Here is a 16,162-nt window from a genome sequence, read left to right as displayed (position 1 = left end):
CTCACTGCAGCCTCAAACTCCTGGGCTAAAGCAATCCTCCCGCCTAAGTCTCCGGAGTAGCTGGAACTACAGGCACACAACCCCCCACTAGGGCTGCTATAGTTATTTTTAATACTTTTGTCTTTTAACCTATGCTACAGTAAAAGTGATTAACACACTCCCCTTACAGTATTAGAGTATTCTGAATTTGACTGTATATTTGTGACAACTACCTAAGTTGCATACAAAAACTCTACACTTTTACTACTCCCTCCACATGTTACACTTTTTATTTTGTGAACCCATTAACCATACATCTCATAGCATTTACACTGCACCGTTCAGTGTCAGACTCTTCTTATGAGCTGAAACCAACCTAACGGGCATTTTTCAAAAATCACTCATGTCAGTTGCTAATGGACTTTCTTCTTTTCCGTGCCATCCATGATCATGCTTTTAAGGTGCTCTAGTAAGTACTAGCTATTAGCACATCGCTTCAGTGCTTTTCTACTCTAATGTGTCACCACACAGCTAAGAAGACTTCAGTAGTCAAAAGGAATTAAAAGCAGTGCAGTGTTTACAGTGATGACTGCTTCTCAATTTAGGACTGATGCTTATATTTTGGCTTAGGTATTTTTGTAGCGAAATTCATGCTCAGTTTTGATTAATACTAACTGAGCAACATAAAACTGAAGACCATTTTATTTTCAAATTCTCCCCATTTCATGGGTTTCCTTCTCTGTCCTGTGGTCTCTGTCCCCGTTTGCCACTTCTTGCCTGGCACTTTAAAGGTGGAAGGGGAAGGAGGCAACAGCACGGATGCTCCTGAAGCAGAGCACACTGGAAAAGGGGAAATCAACAGAGCCTTTACAAAGAAAACAACCCAAAGAATCAGTCTGTGTGCATTACGCGTATCATTGTAGTTTCAACCCACCTGTAATGCTTGTGACTTACCTGGAAAATTATACTTTAACATCAGAAAAGAAAACCAGCTGATTCACAGGGACGGAGTACACAGCATAGTCAAAGCAAGGATGAAACTCTCTTCAGTCCCACCTCTGATGAAGTGACCTTCAGCACAGGCAGGCTTCATTCAGTGATGGATCCCTTAATAAACTGCTCTCATAATTGGTTCAAGTTTTAAAATCCCATATTCCAAACATGCTTCCTTATCCTCTAACATTAGAAAATAGTTTCAGCCCCAGTAAAGAAAATTGTGAAATGGTATACTTACACCAAAAAACATTTTATTTACATGATGGTGATTTGTTATTGGTGGATTCTAATTCAGTTAAATACAAGAAATTGCTAAATAGCTTTTTATTTGATCCCTTTCTTGGTTAAGGAGAGGACAAAGGGACCAAAAGTCATAGGATACATTTATTTTTTATCTCTAAATAGACAGGTTGCCCATAAAAAAACAAAACAAAATCGATTAATTAAAAATTTTTGGTCTCTTCTATCTCTTTTCAGAAAGTGCCAGAAAAAAACAAGAAGGTATCGTTGGCAGTTCTCGGGTGTGTTTTGCACAGCACACCCCATCTCTTCCAGCAGAAAGTCCGCGGCCATTGAAGCTTCGAAGCATTCTTGACATGAGCCCTTTCACGGTGACAGACCACACCCCAATGGAGATCGTGGTGGATATTTTCCGAAAGCTGGGTCTGAGGCAGTGCCTTGTAACTCACAATGGGTAAGTCTGGCACCACAGGAATCGGCTTACTTGCCAGAGTTTATGGTCCTTTGTAGTGGAATCTAGGCAGTCACCAGGGGAGAGTGTGAGCTTGCAAGGGGAACAGTCTCTCCGTAGTGTGGTCATAAACACAGGGTCAGTCGGCTACACTTCACACTTACCAAAGAATAAGGAAGGTATCGACTGCCCGCTCTTTGCCAAAATATAGTGACATTTGTCAAGAATACTTCAAAGTTGAGAAAGAGTGGCTGAAACCTGTCCGACATGAACAGCATGTTGGACTTAGAGCGTTTCCTTTCTTAGAGGAATAGTCAACCTAACCTGTGTGGAGCAGTGCAAATACCTATTTTCTTTTTGTAAGTGTTTCATTTTTAGCACAGAAATTTCTAGTACAATAATAACTTTCTAGATATTTTGCTGTTTACTCTTTCAGCCAATATTTGATTTATCATGCAATGAAGGAAAGAACATATTATTAAATGAAATTTGTAAATTAGCTAAAAGTCTCCTTTAACAAATGCTTTGTTTCCTCTTGTCTACCTTCTCCACAAATCTTCTACATAAACCACTAGTGACAAATAAACGCTCAGGTATTTAAATGTATACATCAATAATTTACTTTTCTGCCTTTTACACATAAACTGCAAGTGTTTCTCCAGGACAGGAATATAGGAAAGTGACATGTCAGAAGGGCTGTGGGGACTTCACGCACAGGATGCCTCAGCAGACACACCCCTGCTTCACCACCGCAACTCTCCTCTTCCCTTCACCGGGGATCTGTCACTATTTCCCCGCCCATCCTTTCTTTAGGCCCCTTTATTTCCGTGATATTACTGTTCCCTGTTGAACTTCTCAAGAACACTTTCTCTGAAGGCAGGTAACAGAAAGGCGAGGAGGGAGCAGCAGAGGTTTGGATCAGGTGTAGACTGGCTGGTGGCGAACCCTGAAGCCGATTTAAATACTAAATACATGTAGACTCACAGCAGGGTTTTTTTTTCTTTTTAACATTTTGTACCAAATACATGGGTGACAGAATATATGACCCCTGTCTAAAGAAAGGAGGAAAAAAGAACAAGGAAGGGAACACCTTTATGTTTGTCTCATTTAACTTTGCAGGAACTCTGCAAAATAGGGAGTTGTAGCCCTACTTTACAGATGTAGTAATTGAAGCTCAAAAAGCTTTAATAATTTGCCGAAAGTGCTGTGGTGAATCACATGTATGAGAGAATCAAACTATCTTTCCAAATTTAAAACCCAATCTCTTGCTACTGTTTTACACTGTAATTTGCTGATAGAAAAAAACCCTCCTTCTTTGTGATTTCTTAAACTACTAAAATATTTTTTGGCCAATATATTCGATTGGATTACAAATAGAAATATAAAGCTGGAAAATTAGATCCATGTTTAGTGTTTTTCACTGTGCTACCCAATTAAAAATACCTTTTAGAAATATGAAGTAAATCATTAAAAGGATAAAGCTCTTAATTAAGAGCAAGGAGTTTAGAATTATTAAATATCACAGATTCTGATTGGAGAAGAGATGTATATAATGAAATTTACTGTTGCTATTTTCTTTTGTTTAATATTGTTTAATTTTTAAAAATATTGGTACCAACTTCACTTTTTAAAAACTTAATAAGTACTCGTTAAATGGGGTGACTTTTCAACAAGCTTCGCTGGTCCTTGGGCCCTTTTAATTATTAAGTGGCTCAACTGGAACCTAAGCTGGGTGGTTACAAACTACTATTTGCTTCAAGTTGTTCTCTGTGCCTGGCATGGTTTGTTCTTTTATGTACTAACAAATATAAATGTTGTTCTCTAAACTATGACTAACTGTGATCACAAAGCTGCTATATGGGTTAATTTTCATATTTCAGTTCACTGATTAATTCCCAGGTTTTGGGCAGCATAGATATCAGAAAGGAAAATGTTTAAAGGAAAGTATAAAAATAACGAAGTGGGCAGAGGGAAGGGAGGATAGCTAATTAAAATTTTATCTGATGCTGCCTGTTTATATGGAAGAGGGGGCGCTTTTTCCTAAGGGAATGTGTTTAATTGCCTTGATCATACTTTCCTTATTTCTGTTCATCAAGGAAAATAAATTGATGTATGTGTGGGAAGAAAAGAGATCACTTGGGGAGGTGGCTCTGGCGACTTTTGGAGTATGTAAGGAAGTAGGGTGTTTTATTTCCACTTAAATGATTTAAAACGCAGAGAAGAAATCATGTCCTGCGAGTTTTAGTGGAGAGTGTGAAGTTCTAGGTAGCTACCAACGTCTTACGGTTTATGCTGGGTCTTAGAGGTGGAAACCAGTTATTTGGGGGAAGAGGCACAACAAATCCAGAACCTTAGAAGCAAGGATAAAAACAGAATAGAGATGGGGGAGAGTCTGTAAATTATAAAGATGTCAATTGCTTATTGGTTTTCCACATTTTATATTTTAACTTAGCAGAATTTCTCCAAACCTTTTAATCGTCGTGGGACTAGTGGGATGTTGATAGGAGTTACTCAAAAAACGTTTTGTGACTGTGTAAATTTGGAAAGTGTTGGATTAAATACACTTGAGGTTCTTTACTGTGGAACTTCTCTGAACTTTTAAAATATTGATATTCTCTTATTCCCAGATAGGGAGTAATGGGAAACACAGTTTTCCAAGCTAATTTAAAAATGCAACCATTTTTCGGTGGGGGGAGGGGAGAAGAACTCGTGGAGAAGAAGTATGTCTCTTGGAACATACTTTGAGAAATGCTGAGTTATTTTCTGTTAACACATCATTACTTGTTAGCCCAAAAGGAAACAGCAAATAATTCTTTATATGAGTCACATTTTACATTGATTTTCCTTCTACTCGCTAAAATTAGTAAAGCAGCGCTAAACCTGGCCTTTTTATTCTCAAAGCACAATTCTCCATTAACTAAAGAGAAGAACTACGTGTGTTTCTCCCTTTTAGGGGCTATTACTTTGTAAATACAAAGATTACTTTGTAACTCTCTAAATTTGCCACTTGGTCCTTATAAATTTGTAACTATCCTCACAGTGTACCTTGGCAGATTTGGCAGAGTTTACTAATATAAATGATACTGACAGATTAATCATTCTGTATCATTGGACAGAAAAGCGTGAGTTAGAATTAAACTGGTGTCACTGCATTTAGCCAATTGCCAGGGTTCTCACGTTTCCTGACTCCAACCATAAAATCAAATGAATTGATGGCTTAAAAAAAAAAAAAAGAAAAACCTGAAAAGTTTAGTCAAGTGAAGAACATCTAATGAGCAATTGAATGCTCATTTTATACAGTTTCTGAGCTTTTCTGGAGGGGGAAGTTGCCCCCATGCTCTGAGAACTTTTCAATTTATCTTTATTCTTAAGGATCAGTACAATATTTTTTAAAAAAATAGTGAGAAAACATGAGCAAAGAACCAGTTTCTGCCTTTCCTATTCTCTACCCTCCTTCTCCGCACCCCCACCCCAGCTGTCATACTAAGTAACTGTTTTATAATGGACATAGCTGTGGGACCAGACTGCTTTGAAGCCCTCCGGTGACATTCTTCAAGGAGCCAGAATGTTCAAAGGCAGCTTAACAGGAAAGTTGACTGAACCAGATCATCAGGAAATGTGCAGTCACCCAGAAGGGCATTTTGGATAGGCTTTCAGAATTTAAACGTTAACTTTTTTTCAAGGTTTTTGACTTTTACTGTTTATATGCGTATTGCAGTTGAATTCATTAATTTCCATTATAAACCCTGTAACCAGAATTTTGTCTTAATAATTAAAAGCAGTCTCATTAGTCTTAAGTGTCCTCATTATGAGAATTTTTGTGTCCATCATTTTGCTTGATGTAATAATAATGACATGTTAACTGAGAAATAATTGTTATTTGGGGAAAAAAAGCATAAAGTAAAAGTCCTTTTGATCCCTAATCATAAATAGGTTTTATTAGTTTATTTTAAGAAGTGGCATTCACAGTTCCTGAAAATTGAGGGAGTGTTTCTGTTGGTCAGCACTATTTATTTTGTTTTAATTTTAATTGGAAATAATAGTAAAATCCAAGAGATTGCTTAAGTCTTCTCACAGGCAATAAGGCTAAGTTCTTCCCACCCTTTCACTGCTGAGGTAGATCCACATGATAGCTGTTGTGTTGCGCTGTCTTCGAAATTGGAAAAATATTTTCCTCTGTGGACGAACACTGAAAAATGGAGCTCTACGTTTCAGAGGTTTATAGCTGTGTATCAATACTAAGTTTCTTTTGTACTTTGTAGTCATCTTCATTCCAAACTTTCATAATTTTGATTTTTAATTTAAAAAGAAAAACAACCCAACAATATTTAAAAATATTGTATCACTTTTGAAAGTCAGTAGAGTTTATGCAAAACTGGAATTTTAAATCATTTTTGTTTTTATTTTTCTAAAGTTCATGAGAAGCATTCTTGTCATTCATGGTTTTACTTTTGTTTTCTCATTCTTTATGATTGGAACCGCTTTTAATTTCATTTCTCACACAGTTATTAGCATAATAATCTGTTTCAGGATTGTCTTGGGGATCATCACAAAGAAGAACATATTAGAGCATCTCGAGCAACTAAAGCAGCACGTCGAACCCTTGGTGATTAGATATATCAGATCTCCTCCTTAGACACCTTAGAAGTCAGGAAGCATGAAACTTGTGAACTGTTCAGTTCTCTTTCCCAGAACCTGCTGAACAAAAATACCCTGCTATGCTGCCGATTACATTTGTATCCGATACATTATGTCTGTAAGATAAATTTAGATACTGTATACAATTCCATTCATAGAAAGTAAGCAAAAGTTAACATCTCTCATCAAAGTCATTAGTTACAATTTAAGAACTGTGAACAGTTTGCTAGTTGAATGAGTAAATATCATTGAACATTCTTAAAGTGAACATGACAAATCAGTCTACCTTAGTGGATATACACTGGTCTCAGAAGACTGCTGACTGGTTAAAATGTCTGCCCCATCACCCCAAGCCCTTTTTCTTTTTTATGTTTCCTAATCTTGTGGTAGTCTTACGGTAAATCTAAGCTCCCAAGTGATTTTAACTGAGCTTAGTGATTAGAATTGCTGACAGTTAAATGGATTTTTTAATGGGCACACTAACTGGAGTGTAATGTGTATATATCTGTGATCACAGCATTAATTCTTTTTCTGCTATACCCTCCGTGTCTTCAGAGCCACAGTGTGTGTCCTGCCATTTCATTAGTGAATTGTACCTAGATTAGGTGTGTGCCCCTTTGGTATGATGTTTCTAGAATGCTATAAGCAGATTTGGGGTCAAATGCATTTGTTTTAACTGGCTTTATGTCCTAGTGATTTCATGATTACAGATAAATTTTGAATTATCTACAGAATAACATAAAAATTGTCTGGCTTTACCAATTAATGCCTAAAATTATTTTGCCCTGCAATTGTCATACCTATATGAAACCTGTCCCAGTTTGCTTAAGTACACAACTAATTGTATATTCCTGTTGTATGCTAATATTTCACAAGTGTTTCATGCATCCTTTTTTTAAAAACTACTAACCATAATAATATAGTAGCTACTCATTCATTCTGCTTTCTGCTTCACCTGTAATAATCTTTTAGGACTGCTTCTTGATGTTTTCACCTGTCTTTTAGTGTAAGCATTAACAACTAAGACTTTCATAAAAGCACTGTATCTTAACTGTTTTGGCCAAAATCAAAATAGGAAAACATTGATAAGGGTACTAGAAACTTGGGTTGTCTTACAGATTTATTCTTGGGGTCCTGAAGTTTGGGCTTGAAGTTCTGTGTTGACCATTTTATATGCATTTTATCTCAATTGTATGTGCTTTCATGAAGATTCTGCATACAAGCGGGCAATCCTTAAACTATCTTTTAAAAATTGGTTAATTTTGGTTAAACAAGGAAGTGAAGTGTTGAGGGGATTTGGTCATCAGACGTTTTACTGCTTTCTTGATGTGATGGGAATGAATTTTCCTTCTCAAATGGAATCAGCATCATTTCCTGTTCATACATTCTCCCATTTTTTGTTACTTTTTTGTTGGCATACGTGAATCAAAATAGCTCTGCTGCAGTGGGGCGCAGTCCTCAGTCTCAGTGGAAAGGCCGTCGTGCTATTAGTGACCACAATACTTTTGATATCTCAAAGGATGGTTGCTGGATTATTTTATTATCTTTACCAATAAAATACATTTTGAAAATACAAAATCAGGCTGCTTGCTTTGCTCTATTTCTGTCAACAAAAAGGACTTAGCCGTAGATTTAGCGTCTCTTCCCTCCCCACCCCTGTTATTTTAATGGCAATCTTCTGTTTATCCCTTGCAGGCGCCTCCTTGGCATTATAACAAAAAAAGATATCCTCCGTCATATGGCCCAGACGGCAAACCAAGACCCCGCTTCAATAATGTTCAACTGAATCCCATAGACGAGGAGAGAGAAGAAACGGAAGAGGAAGTTCGTTTGTTGAATAGCACAACTCTTTAACCTGAGGGAGTCGTCCACTTTTTTTCTCCTTAACAAAAAAAAAAAGGAAATATAAAAGCCAGGCTTTTGCAACTTGGTTTGCAAATAATGCTGGTGGAATGGAGGAGTCTGGGGAGGGAAAGCAGAGAGAGAAGGAAGAAGCGAGGGATCTCCCATCTGACCGAGAGCAGCGGATCCACCCGTTCTGCACGGGATGCATTCGGCGGGGGGTGTGCGGGACACTGCGGGCTGCCGGAGTCCTCGTGCACCGGGCCTGTTGCTCCAACTTCGCAAAGACACGCGCTCAGTCCCTGTTTCTGGAGGGATTACTTTGAATTGAGCCATCTATAAAACTGCAAGGTCTTGCCCTTTTTTATCAAAACTGTTCTGTTTAATTCATGAATTGTATAGTTAAGCATTACCTTTCTACATTCCAGAAGAGCCTTTATTTCTCTCTCTCTCTGTAACAAAGCCTCTTTAAATTGGTGTACCCTTTTGAACAGTCCTTTCTCATATTGAGATGTACTGTGATTTTACTGAGGTTTCATCACAAGAAGGGAGTGTTTCTTGTGCCATTAACCATGTAGTTTGTACCATCGCTAAATGCTCGGAACAGTACACATGTACCACAACAAAGGCTGGTCAAACAGGTAAAATCTCGAATGAAGCATGAATGAAATCTCTCAGCTTGTGTGCCGTGTGATTCAGAATCAAAAACAATGAAACTTGATTTTAAAGGATAAGCAGTTTTTTTTTCTCTCAGACTTTATGGATAATGTGACCTGGTCTCATGCAAATTTTCTGTTTCTAAAACTACCATAATGTCTACAAGCGCTGTTCGGCATAATTATGCTGCCTTGACAGCAAAGAGAAGGAAGTATCGTTTAGCTGTGTCTGAAATTAATTGCATGTTACAACACTGGAATTTTTTTTTTCTTGAAATTAGATCAGTCATTCTTTTCTTTCCTCAAGATATTTCACTGCTGACACTGAAGAAATGTAATTCATAACTTGCACTAAATGTATATTTCTTTTCTTAAAAATTTACCATTATTTATATTTTTATGGATTAAAATTTATAAAATACAGATCAGTTAATATCGCACTTAAGTAATTTTACCTTTTTAATGTGATATTTATAGACTAATTGAGACTTACAAATACGGAGATACGAACAAAGTTTACAGTGGGAACGGGTTTAAACCAGGCTGTGGCTATTTCTCAGCGCTCCATTGTGTGCACAGACCTTTTTCTGATCTGTCACTGCCATCTCCTGGTCGTCTTCCGACCTGTTACCTGGGAAGGTGAAACGCTACAAATTACTTTGCAGATTCAAACCAAAAGTTAAATAATGTTGACCTTTTTTAAAATATCAAAAAATGAAAACAATACAATCACAAAGGTAGCAGTTGAAATTTTAATCTGAACATAACCCTTGAACCTTTGGCAGGTCACATCCCTATTAGAAGTGTTCAGTGATGGTTTGAGTATCAGCAGCACACGTTTTTGCAGGAAGAGCTAAAATGCACTAGAATGTGTTTGGGATTTTTGTTTTTGGAAATGTCTGTTTTAATCATGGTCTTAATTCTCAATTGGCAAAGGCAGTTTACTCAAAGAACTGGCCTAAATATTCTGTAATTATACACTTTTGAAAGGAAAATGAATTTTTGCAGACAGACATTTTCTAAAACACAACTGGCAGTGAGCCATTTTTACATTTTGGAAGTGATTCTTCACTTCCTAGTTCTTAATAATAATATACCTATAAGATCATATAAAATCTGTAAGATCATGAAGCCATATAAGAATGATGATGGAAAGTTGAGCAAAATGTTAGGAATTTCGTGACACATTCTTAGCTGTGCTAGCTGCCTAAATCAGTGTTTTGTCCTCATTACTTCCCTCTTCATAGCCTCTTCAGAGTTCTTTTGGCATCCAGAGCGGAATCGTTTCCAAATGATAGTTCCGTAAATCTCCAGCTTGTCCTAAGTGTATTTGCCGTGTGGAGCCTGCTGGGCTGTGAACTCCTCAGCACGGCGACTGGATAACTTAGGTGCTTGTTGTGACTCACGAGCCTTCAAAGGAGAAACCAGCTTCTTCGCAGAGAGCTTCATCCATTAAACTCGTACGGATTTTATTTTCCACGTTTCCCTGTTTGAGTTCAGGCCCTGCTTTCACTGCCCATCCTGCTCCGCAGACTAACGTTCCAGGGCAGACAGTAAAGCGTTAATCTTCTTCTTTGGTACCTTTCTGTCCCTGGTGTGTCTTCCTGCTGAAATACAGGAAAAGTGCCGGATTTTTAATGCATTCAGTGGTTTTCTTTGGCATTACTATCTGTCCATTTTTCCTTCTGATACGTTGAGGTGTGTCTTCTTTTCAACCAAACGATGAAACAGTGGAGACCATGGAATTGTGCCTGGCTAATTGGCAGATTAATTGACCAGTATAAATAGCGCCTTATTTGAGTACCCTTTTTGAGAAGGTATGATGAGAATGGGCAAAGGTGTCAGCATCTCTTCTTATTAATAATTGTTTTCAGTTTTGGTTCATGAAGAATGCTTAGTTTGTTAATCTGTGACGTTGCCTAGAGCTGTATTTATCTGTTTTTATTTATACTAGTGTAGTAAAGCTGCATATCATTACAGTAAAAATGATTACTGTGATGAGTTAATCAGAAACCTATTAAAATCTCTATGACAATGTGTGGTTTGGCCTTTAATTACATCTGTGACAGTCCTGCTCTGTACTGCTGCCCTGTGCAGTGTAGGCCAATATGCCCGGCACATGGACCCTCAAAGAGATGATAATTATAACACTTCTCTCAGGTTGCAAGCGGTGTCTGTACTTTGCAAGCAAGGAGCAACGCAGAGTCTGTGCTGGGCGGAACGGCAGGATGTGCGCGTTACTAGCAACAGTTCAGAGCCCGAGTTCGTCAGTGGAAGTTGCAGGTCTGCAAGAAACTGATTTCCCTTCTGTTCACTTTCAAAAATGTGATTTATTTTAGAAGAAAAATTATCCTGTTTGCATGAAGACAGGTAAAATTTACATGTTTTTTAAAAATTACCTTGGAAATTTGCTAGTAGAACTGCCTTTAAAGGGAGTGGTAAGTAACATTTAAATAAGATTTTAATAGTCTTCTAATATTAAACTTTTAGGCCTTCTCTTCCCAGTTCTTCCCAGAGTCGGGAAAAGCTGGGTTGAGAGGAAAAATAAAAATTTAAAAAACAAACAAAAAAAAAACTTTTAGTAAAAAGGAAAACACTTCCAGTCCAGCGTAGATCCTTTATCATTCATTCCTTCCTTCATTCACTGAATGTGTACTGAACACTTAGTCTGTGCCAGGCACAATTCTATTTTCTTGAAGTTTGCATTCTAGCAGGAAAAGGAACAAATAACAGACGGTAGTAAATATGGATTAATCCAGCAATTTTTTTTCATGATTCCTACCATTATTAGCATACAAAATCGGGCAAAAATCTTCATTCTACTAGAGTTTTCTAATGGAGAAAAAACGAAGATGTGTGCATGTGCACAGGTGCCCCGTTTTTGCGGAGGGTGATCTGGGAAGGCCTCAAGGATGATGTGACATTTGAGCAGAAACCTAGAGAGAGTGAGGAATGGCATTTACGTGTGAGAATGTCTAGGAAGAGCAAGTGCTGTACACAACACCCTGAGGCAGGATATTCCTGCGGAGTCGGGGAACGCCTGGTAGGTCACTGGCGGGAGAGGGCTACGGGGGAAAAAGGGGAAGAAATAGGGAAAGAGGTCAGCGGAGCAGGGGCTTGACTGTTTTCCAATTAAAATGGGAAGCCCGGAAGGCAAAAAAGTGACACCTGGCCTGAAATGACCTGACTCCTTTGCTGGGCACGGACCATAAGGGGGCGGCAGTGGAAGTAGGAAGACCAGGTAGGAGGCTCGTGGAATGATTCAGGTGACGCATGGTACAGGTTTGAACCTGACTGAAGCTGGTGGAGGTGGGGAAAGTAGTTGGATTCTAGATATCCTGAAGGTGGTATAGACAGGACTTTCTTTTTTTGAGACAGAGTCTTGCTCTGTTGCGTAGGCTGGAGTACCTGGCGTCAGCCTAGCTCACAGTGACCTCAAACTCCTGGGCTCAAGCGATCCTCCTTCCTCAGCCTCCTGAGTACCTGGGACTACAGGTATGTGCCACCATGCGCGGCTAATTTTTTTCTATAGTTGCCTGGCTAATTTCTTTCTATTTTTAGTAGAGACAGGGTCTCGCCCTTGCAGGGGCTGGTCTTGAACTGCTGAAGTCAAGCGATCCTCCTGCCCTGGCCTCCCAGAGTGCTGGGATTACAGGCTCGAGCCACCGCGCCCGGCGGACAGGACTTGTTAATGGATGGACTATGGAGTGTGGTGAGGAGTTAGGGATGTCTGCATGGTTTCTGGTCTGAGTAACGACAAGACAGTGGAGTGGCCACTGAGTTGGGAAAGACTTTGGGAAGAATAGATTTGGGGCTGAGCGTGTATAGACATTAGGTTTTAATGCCTTTTAGACCTCCACATGGGGATGTCCAGTAGGCACTCGGATGCACGAGACTGATTCGGGGAGAGGGCCAGCCTGAGAGCTGAGCGGAGCAGACGTCATCCCGAGACAGGAGGTTGCCACGGACTGAGTGGACACAGAAGAGGTACAAGGACTGAGCGTTGACACGTTTTTGCTTAGATTTGGAGAGATGAGCAGCGAAAGGCGGAGATGAAGCAGCCCCTAAGCCAGAGAATGACGGTTTCAAGGGGGATCAGCTGTCAGGCACGGCTGGCAGGTGAAGTACTTGAGGCTGACAGTTGGCCCGTGTGACGGTGACACAGGCTGGCCCGCGCGGTGCAGCAGCGGTGGCAGCAGGAGCATGGCTGCGAGTGCGACGGAGACTGGAAGGAGAGACGCTGAGGGTGGCGAGTGCAATCCCCACGAGGCGTTCCGAGGAGTGTGTCTGCAGACGCAGGATGTGCCGGCTTTTGTTGTGGATGGAAATGTGCGAGAAGGGAAATGGCGAGATCAGACTTAGGATGCAGGATGATACCGCCTGTGTTGCTGCGAGCGATGGAAGCGTTTGAGGGACGATGAATGGCCTGAGGAAGGAGCGAGGCGCTTGAGCTGGCAAGGAAGGATGGACACCCACGGGCCCTAAACATTCACACAAGTGGGGAAATGCAGAGTATATGGGTAGTTGGTAGACGCTGGGGTCTTGCTGAAGTTATTTTGATCGCCTGTATTTTTCAGTGAAACAAACAGAATGGGAGAGGATGCTGGCAGTTTGAGGAAGGATGAGAAAGTCTAAGGCCAGTGGCACCCAGCACGGCCAGCTTGGGGTTAAGGGAAGCGCAGCGGTCATGGGTGCATTTCTTCTCCAGCTGCCTGACGCCGAACAGACTTGAGTAAGGAACGGGCAGTTTCTTATTTGGCTCAAGGCTATAACAGAAAAACACGGCAAATGGAGCGAGGCCGTGGAGTGAGGATTGGGAGTGACTGTGACGGGAACAGGGTGCGAAGGCCGGGTGAAGGGGGACCAAGAGTGCAGTGGGTAGATGATGAATTGGAGGGTATGGCTGGGCTGAAAATGGTTGCGGTAGTAGAGGAAAAGGGATGGGAAGATGGGTGATGGTATTTAGAGAGTAGGATGCTTGCAATTTGCGATCGGGGAGTTTTTCGTTATTGGTACTGACAAGGTACGAGTTTGTCGATCAACGCCGTAGCCCGGACCATTGAAAGAGTTAAGTCAAGGATCTGGGAGGTCAAGGTCTTGCAGGGATCATCTACACAGACACTAACATTCAGAATTAGGGTTGGAGTAGTTTGGACAGAATGACATTAAGCAAGGTCAAAGGTTGAGCTCGTGCAAGGGTGTCATGCGGTTGCCGGGTCAGGTGCAGCAGTATCTCCCAGGTGGTTGTGTAGCTTTGGTTTTTTCCTTGGGTACAGCACTCTGCGTTTACGTTGCAGGGTTATAGAGAAGCCCCATTGTTGAGCTCTAAAAGGTGAGCTTAGCTAAATTTGAATTGAGTAATAATTTTCTGTTAAATCTTGGCTGGGTCAGGAAAGAGCCTGGCCACTTACAATGTGTTCAGAGAACAGAGGTAGACGGATGCCATTCGGAAGCTACTGTAGCCCTTGAGGGCCCAGATCCTAGGTAGATAAAAATATTTAGTAAAGTAAGTTTAAATGGATTATGCCTTTAGGGAAGGAGAAAGGTAAGAAAGGTTTCGTGTCCTACCGAACGGAGCCTGCTGTTTAATGAAGCATGTTCACTGGTTGGAAGGTCAGTACCTCCTGAACATGTGATTAGCCCTGACACAACCGGTGGGAGTCTGAGACTGGAAGGCCACATTTCTTGTCATGGTGTTGTCCTCAGGAAACCCTGTTCACAGCACTATTACCCACATTGTAACTGCCACATTGAGACTAGTGTCCAGGTCTGCCTTGGCTGCGATACGCCTACACACAGCCGAGACGACACAGTCACGTTCGGGTTCTGTAAGGCATGCATGAAAAGTTGAGTCACCTCTTGTCCCTTGATAAATCCTTTCGGAATCCGTATTGCCGATCACAAGGCACACAAAAAAGTTATGCATTTGAGACTGCTGGATCACTAAATGGCAAAATTAATATAGTATTTCTGGCTAAGCAAATCTTTAGCAGGCAATACCTGAATTTGGATAATCAATATTTTAAGAATATGTGTGTGAATATTAGGGGCAGTATTTAGAAATGGGCACTTTAGAAACTAAAGAAATCTAAGGAAAAAAGCTCAAGAGCTTCTAAAATGTTAGATTATTTAAGATCATTGTAATTTGGTCCCCTTTTCTAATCAAAGTATGTGTGAGCTAATGGTTACTGTAATGTTTTAATATAAAACACAGTTGTCAGTTCAGATGGGCACAGGGCCTAGAGCTACTTATTAAATGACAGGGCAGTGCCTCGAGACCTCCCCATCAGAACTGTAAAAGTTCCTGTACAGTTCTGAAACGGAAGTTGAGGATCTTTTGTTCCATTGTAATTATTATACAAAATATGCCTCCCTTGAAGAGAACATCTTAGCTGCGTGTGACGGCAGTATTCGCTGAATACACATTCAAAGTCCGTGTTACCGAGGGGGTATAGTTATAAAACATATGCCCCTAAGAAGCTCACAGCCTAACTGGGGAGATGAAACATGCCCCTCATTTAAAATCCTAATTGAAAGTCTTGCCTTTTAATGGTGTACTCATACCTTGTATTTTAAAAAGTACCTCAAATCTATTTTAAGGAGGCAGCTGACAGAACTTGGGAGAAGTACTATTCAACAAAGAGTCAAATCAGTCTTGTACAAAATGTGGGGTTAAATGAGATGACTGAGGGCTTTTCTCTCTCGAACGTCCTTTGAAGAGGAAACAGCTTGTAGCCCTTTAGCCCAGCCCTGCTTGCTATCTCGCCGTGCAGGGTTTGCCCTCTGCCGTCTTGTTCAGGAGGACCTGATTCTGGTAGAGCACAGCTCTCCACAACTTTGCCTGGGAATCCAGTGCGATAACTTGCAAGAGAAACTGTAAAATCTAAACGGCATAGTGATTTTGCTATGCTGTACTAATACTATGTATCAGTATGCTATATTTATTAGTAAATTACAGACTGCGTCACAAGAAATTAAAGAATACGCCTAGTGGGCTAACATGTTGGGAGGCCACACACGCGCCACCTGGCAATGGGTCTGGGGTCCGACACCCTCGGAGGCTGCTGGCTCCAGTGTCCTGCGTTTCCTCCTCCTGTGTCCCTCCTAACGCCCCACAAACCCAGCCCTTAAAGCTACAGCTATTAACTCAAAACTCAGAAGCAACATATTCTTAGTTGTGCACATGATTGATACATACTGAAACAGGGCTCTGAGGAGAGGCTACTCCTGTTATCCACAGGCCTTAGGGAGTGAGTTCCTGTGACCTGTCAGAGGATGAAAATGCAATTAGGGCGTCCCCACTTCGATGACTTGACTGTCACTTATTTGCAGATGAAGGAAAAAACCCTAGAACCTTATA

At 40.5% G+C, this 16,162-nt stretch overlaps 1 protein-coding gene across 4 annotated transcripts in view; it reads left to right on the top strand.

Moving 5' to 3' along the window:
- CLCN3 (chloride voltage-gated channel 3) overlaps nt 1-10,837 on the top strand; it is an 83,483-nt gene extending 72,646 nt beyond the window's left edge. For 2 of the 4 annotated variants that reach the window (XM_045552519.1, XM_045552518.1), the window contains exons 12-14: nt 1,453-1,669; nt 6,197-6,272; nt 8,000-10,837. In XM_045552519.1, coding sequence (XP_045408475.1) covers nt 1,453-1,669; nt 6,197-6,272; nt 8,000-8,158 — 452 coding nt within the window. In that variant the 3' untranslated portion in view covers nt 8,159-10,837. The remainder of the gene's footprint in view (nt 1-1,452; nt 1,670-6,196; nt 6,273-7,999) is intronic. The other 2 variants (XM_045552520.1, XM_045552522.1) reach the window with 1 other exon arrangement.
- Nucleotides 10,838-16,162: the final 5,325 nt, after the last annotated feature.

Source organism: Lemur catta, chromosome 5, assembly GCF_020740605.2.
Source record: "Lemur catta isolate mLemCat1 chromosome 5, mLemCat1.pri, whole genome shotgun sequence".
Lineage (NCBI taxonomy): Eukaryota > Metazoa > Chordata > Mammalia > Primates > Lemuridae > Lemur > Lemur catta.
This window is presented reverse-complemented; position numbering and strand designations above follow the sequence as displayed.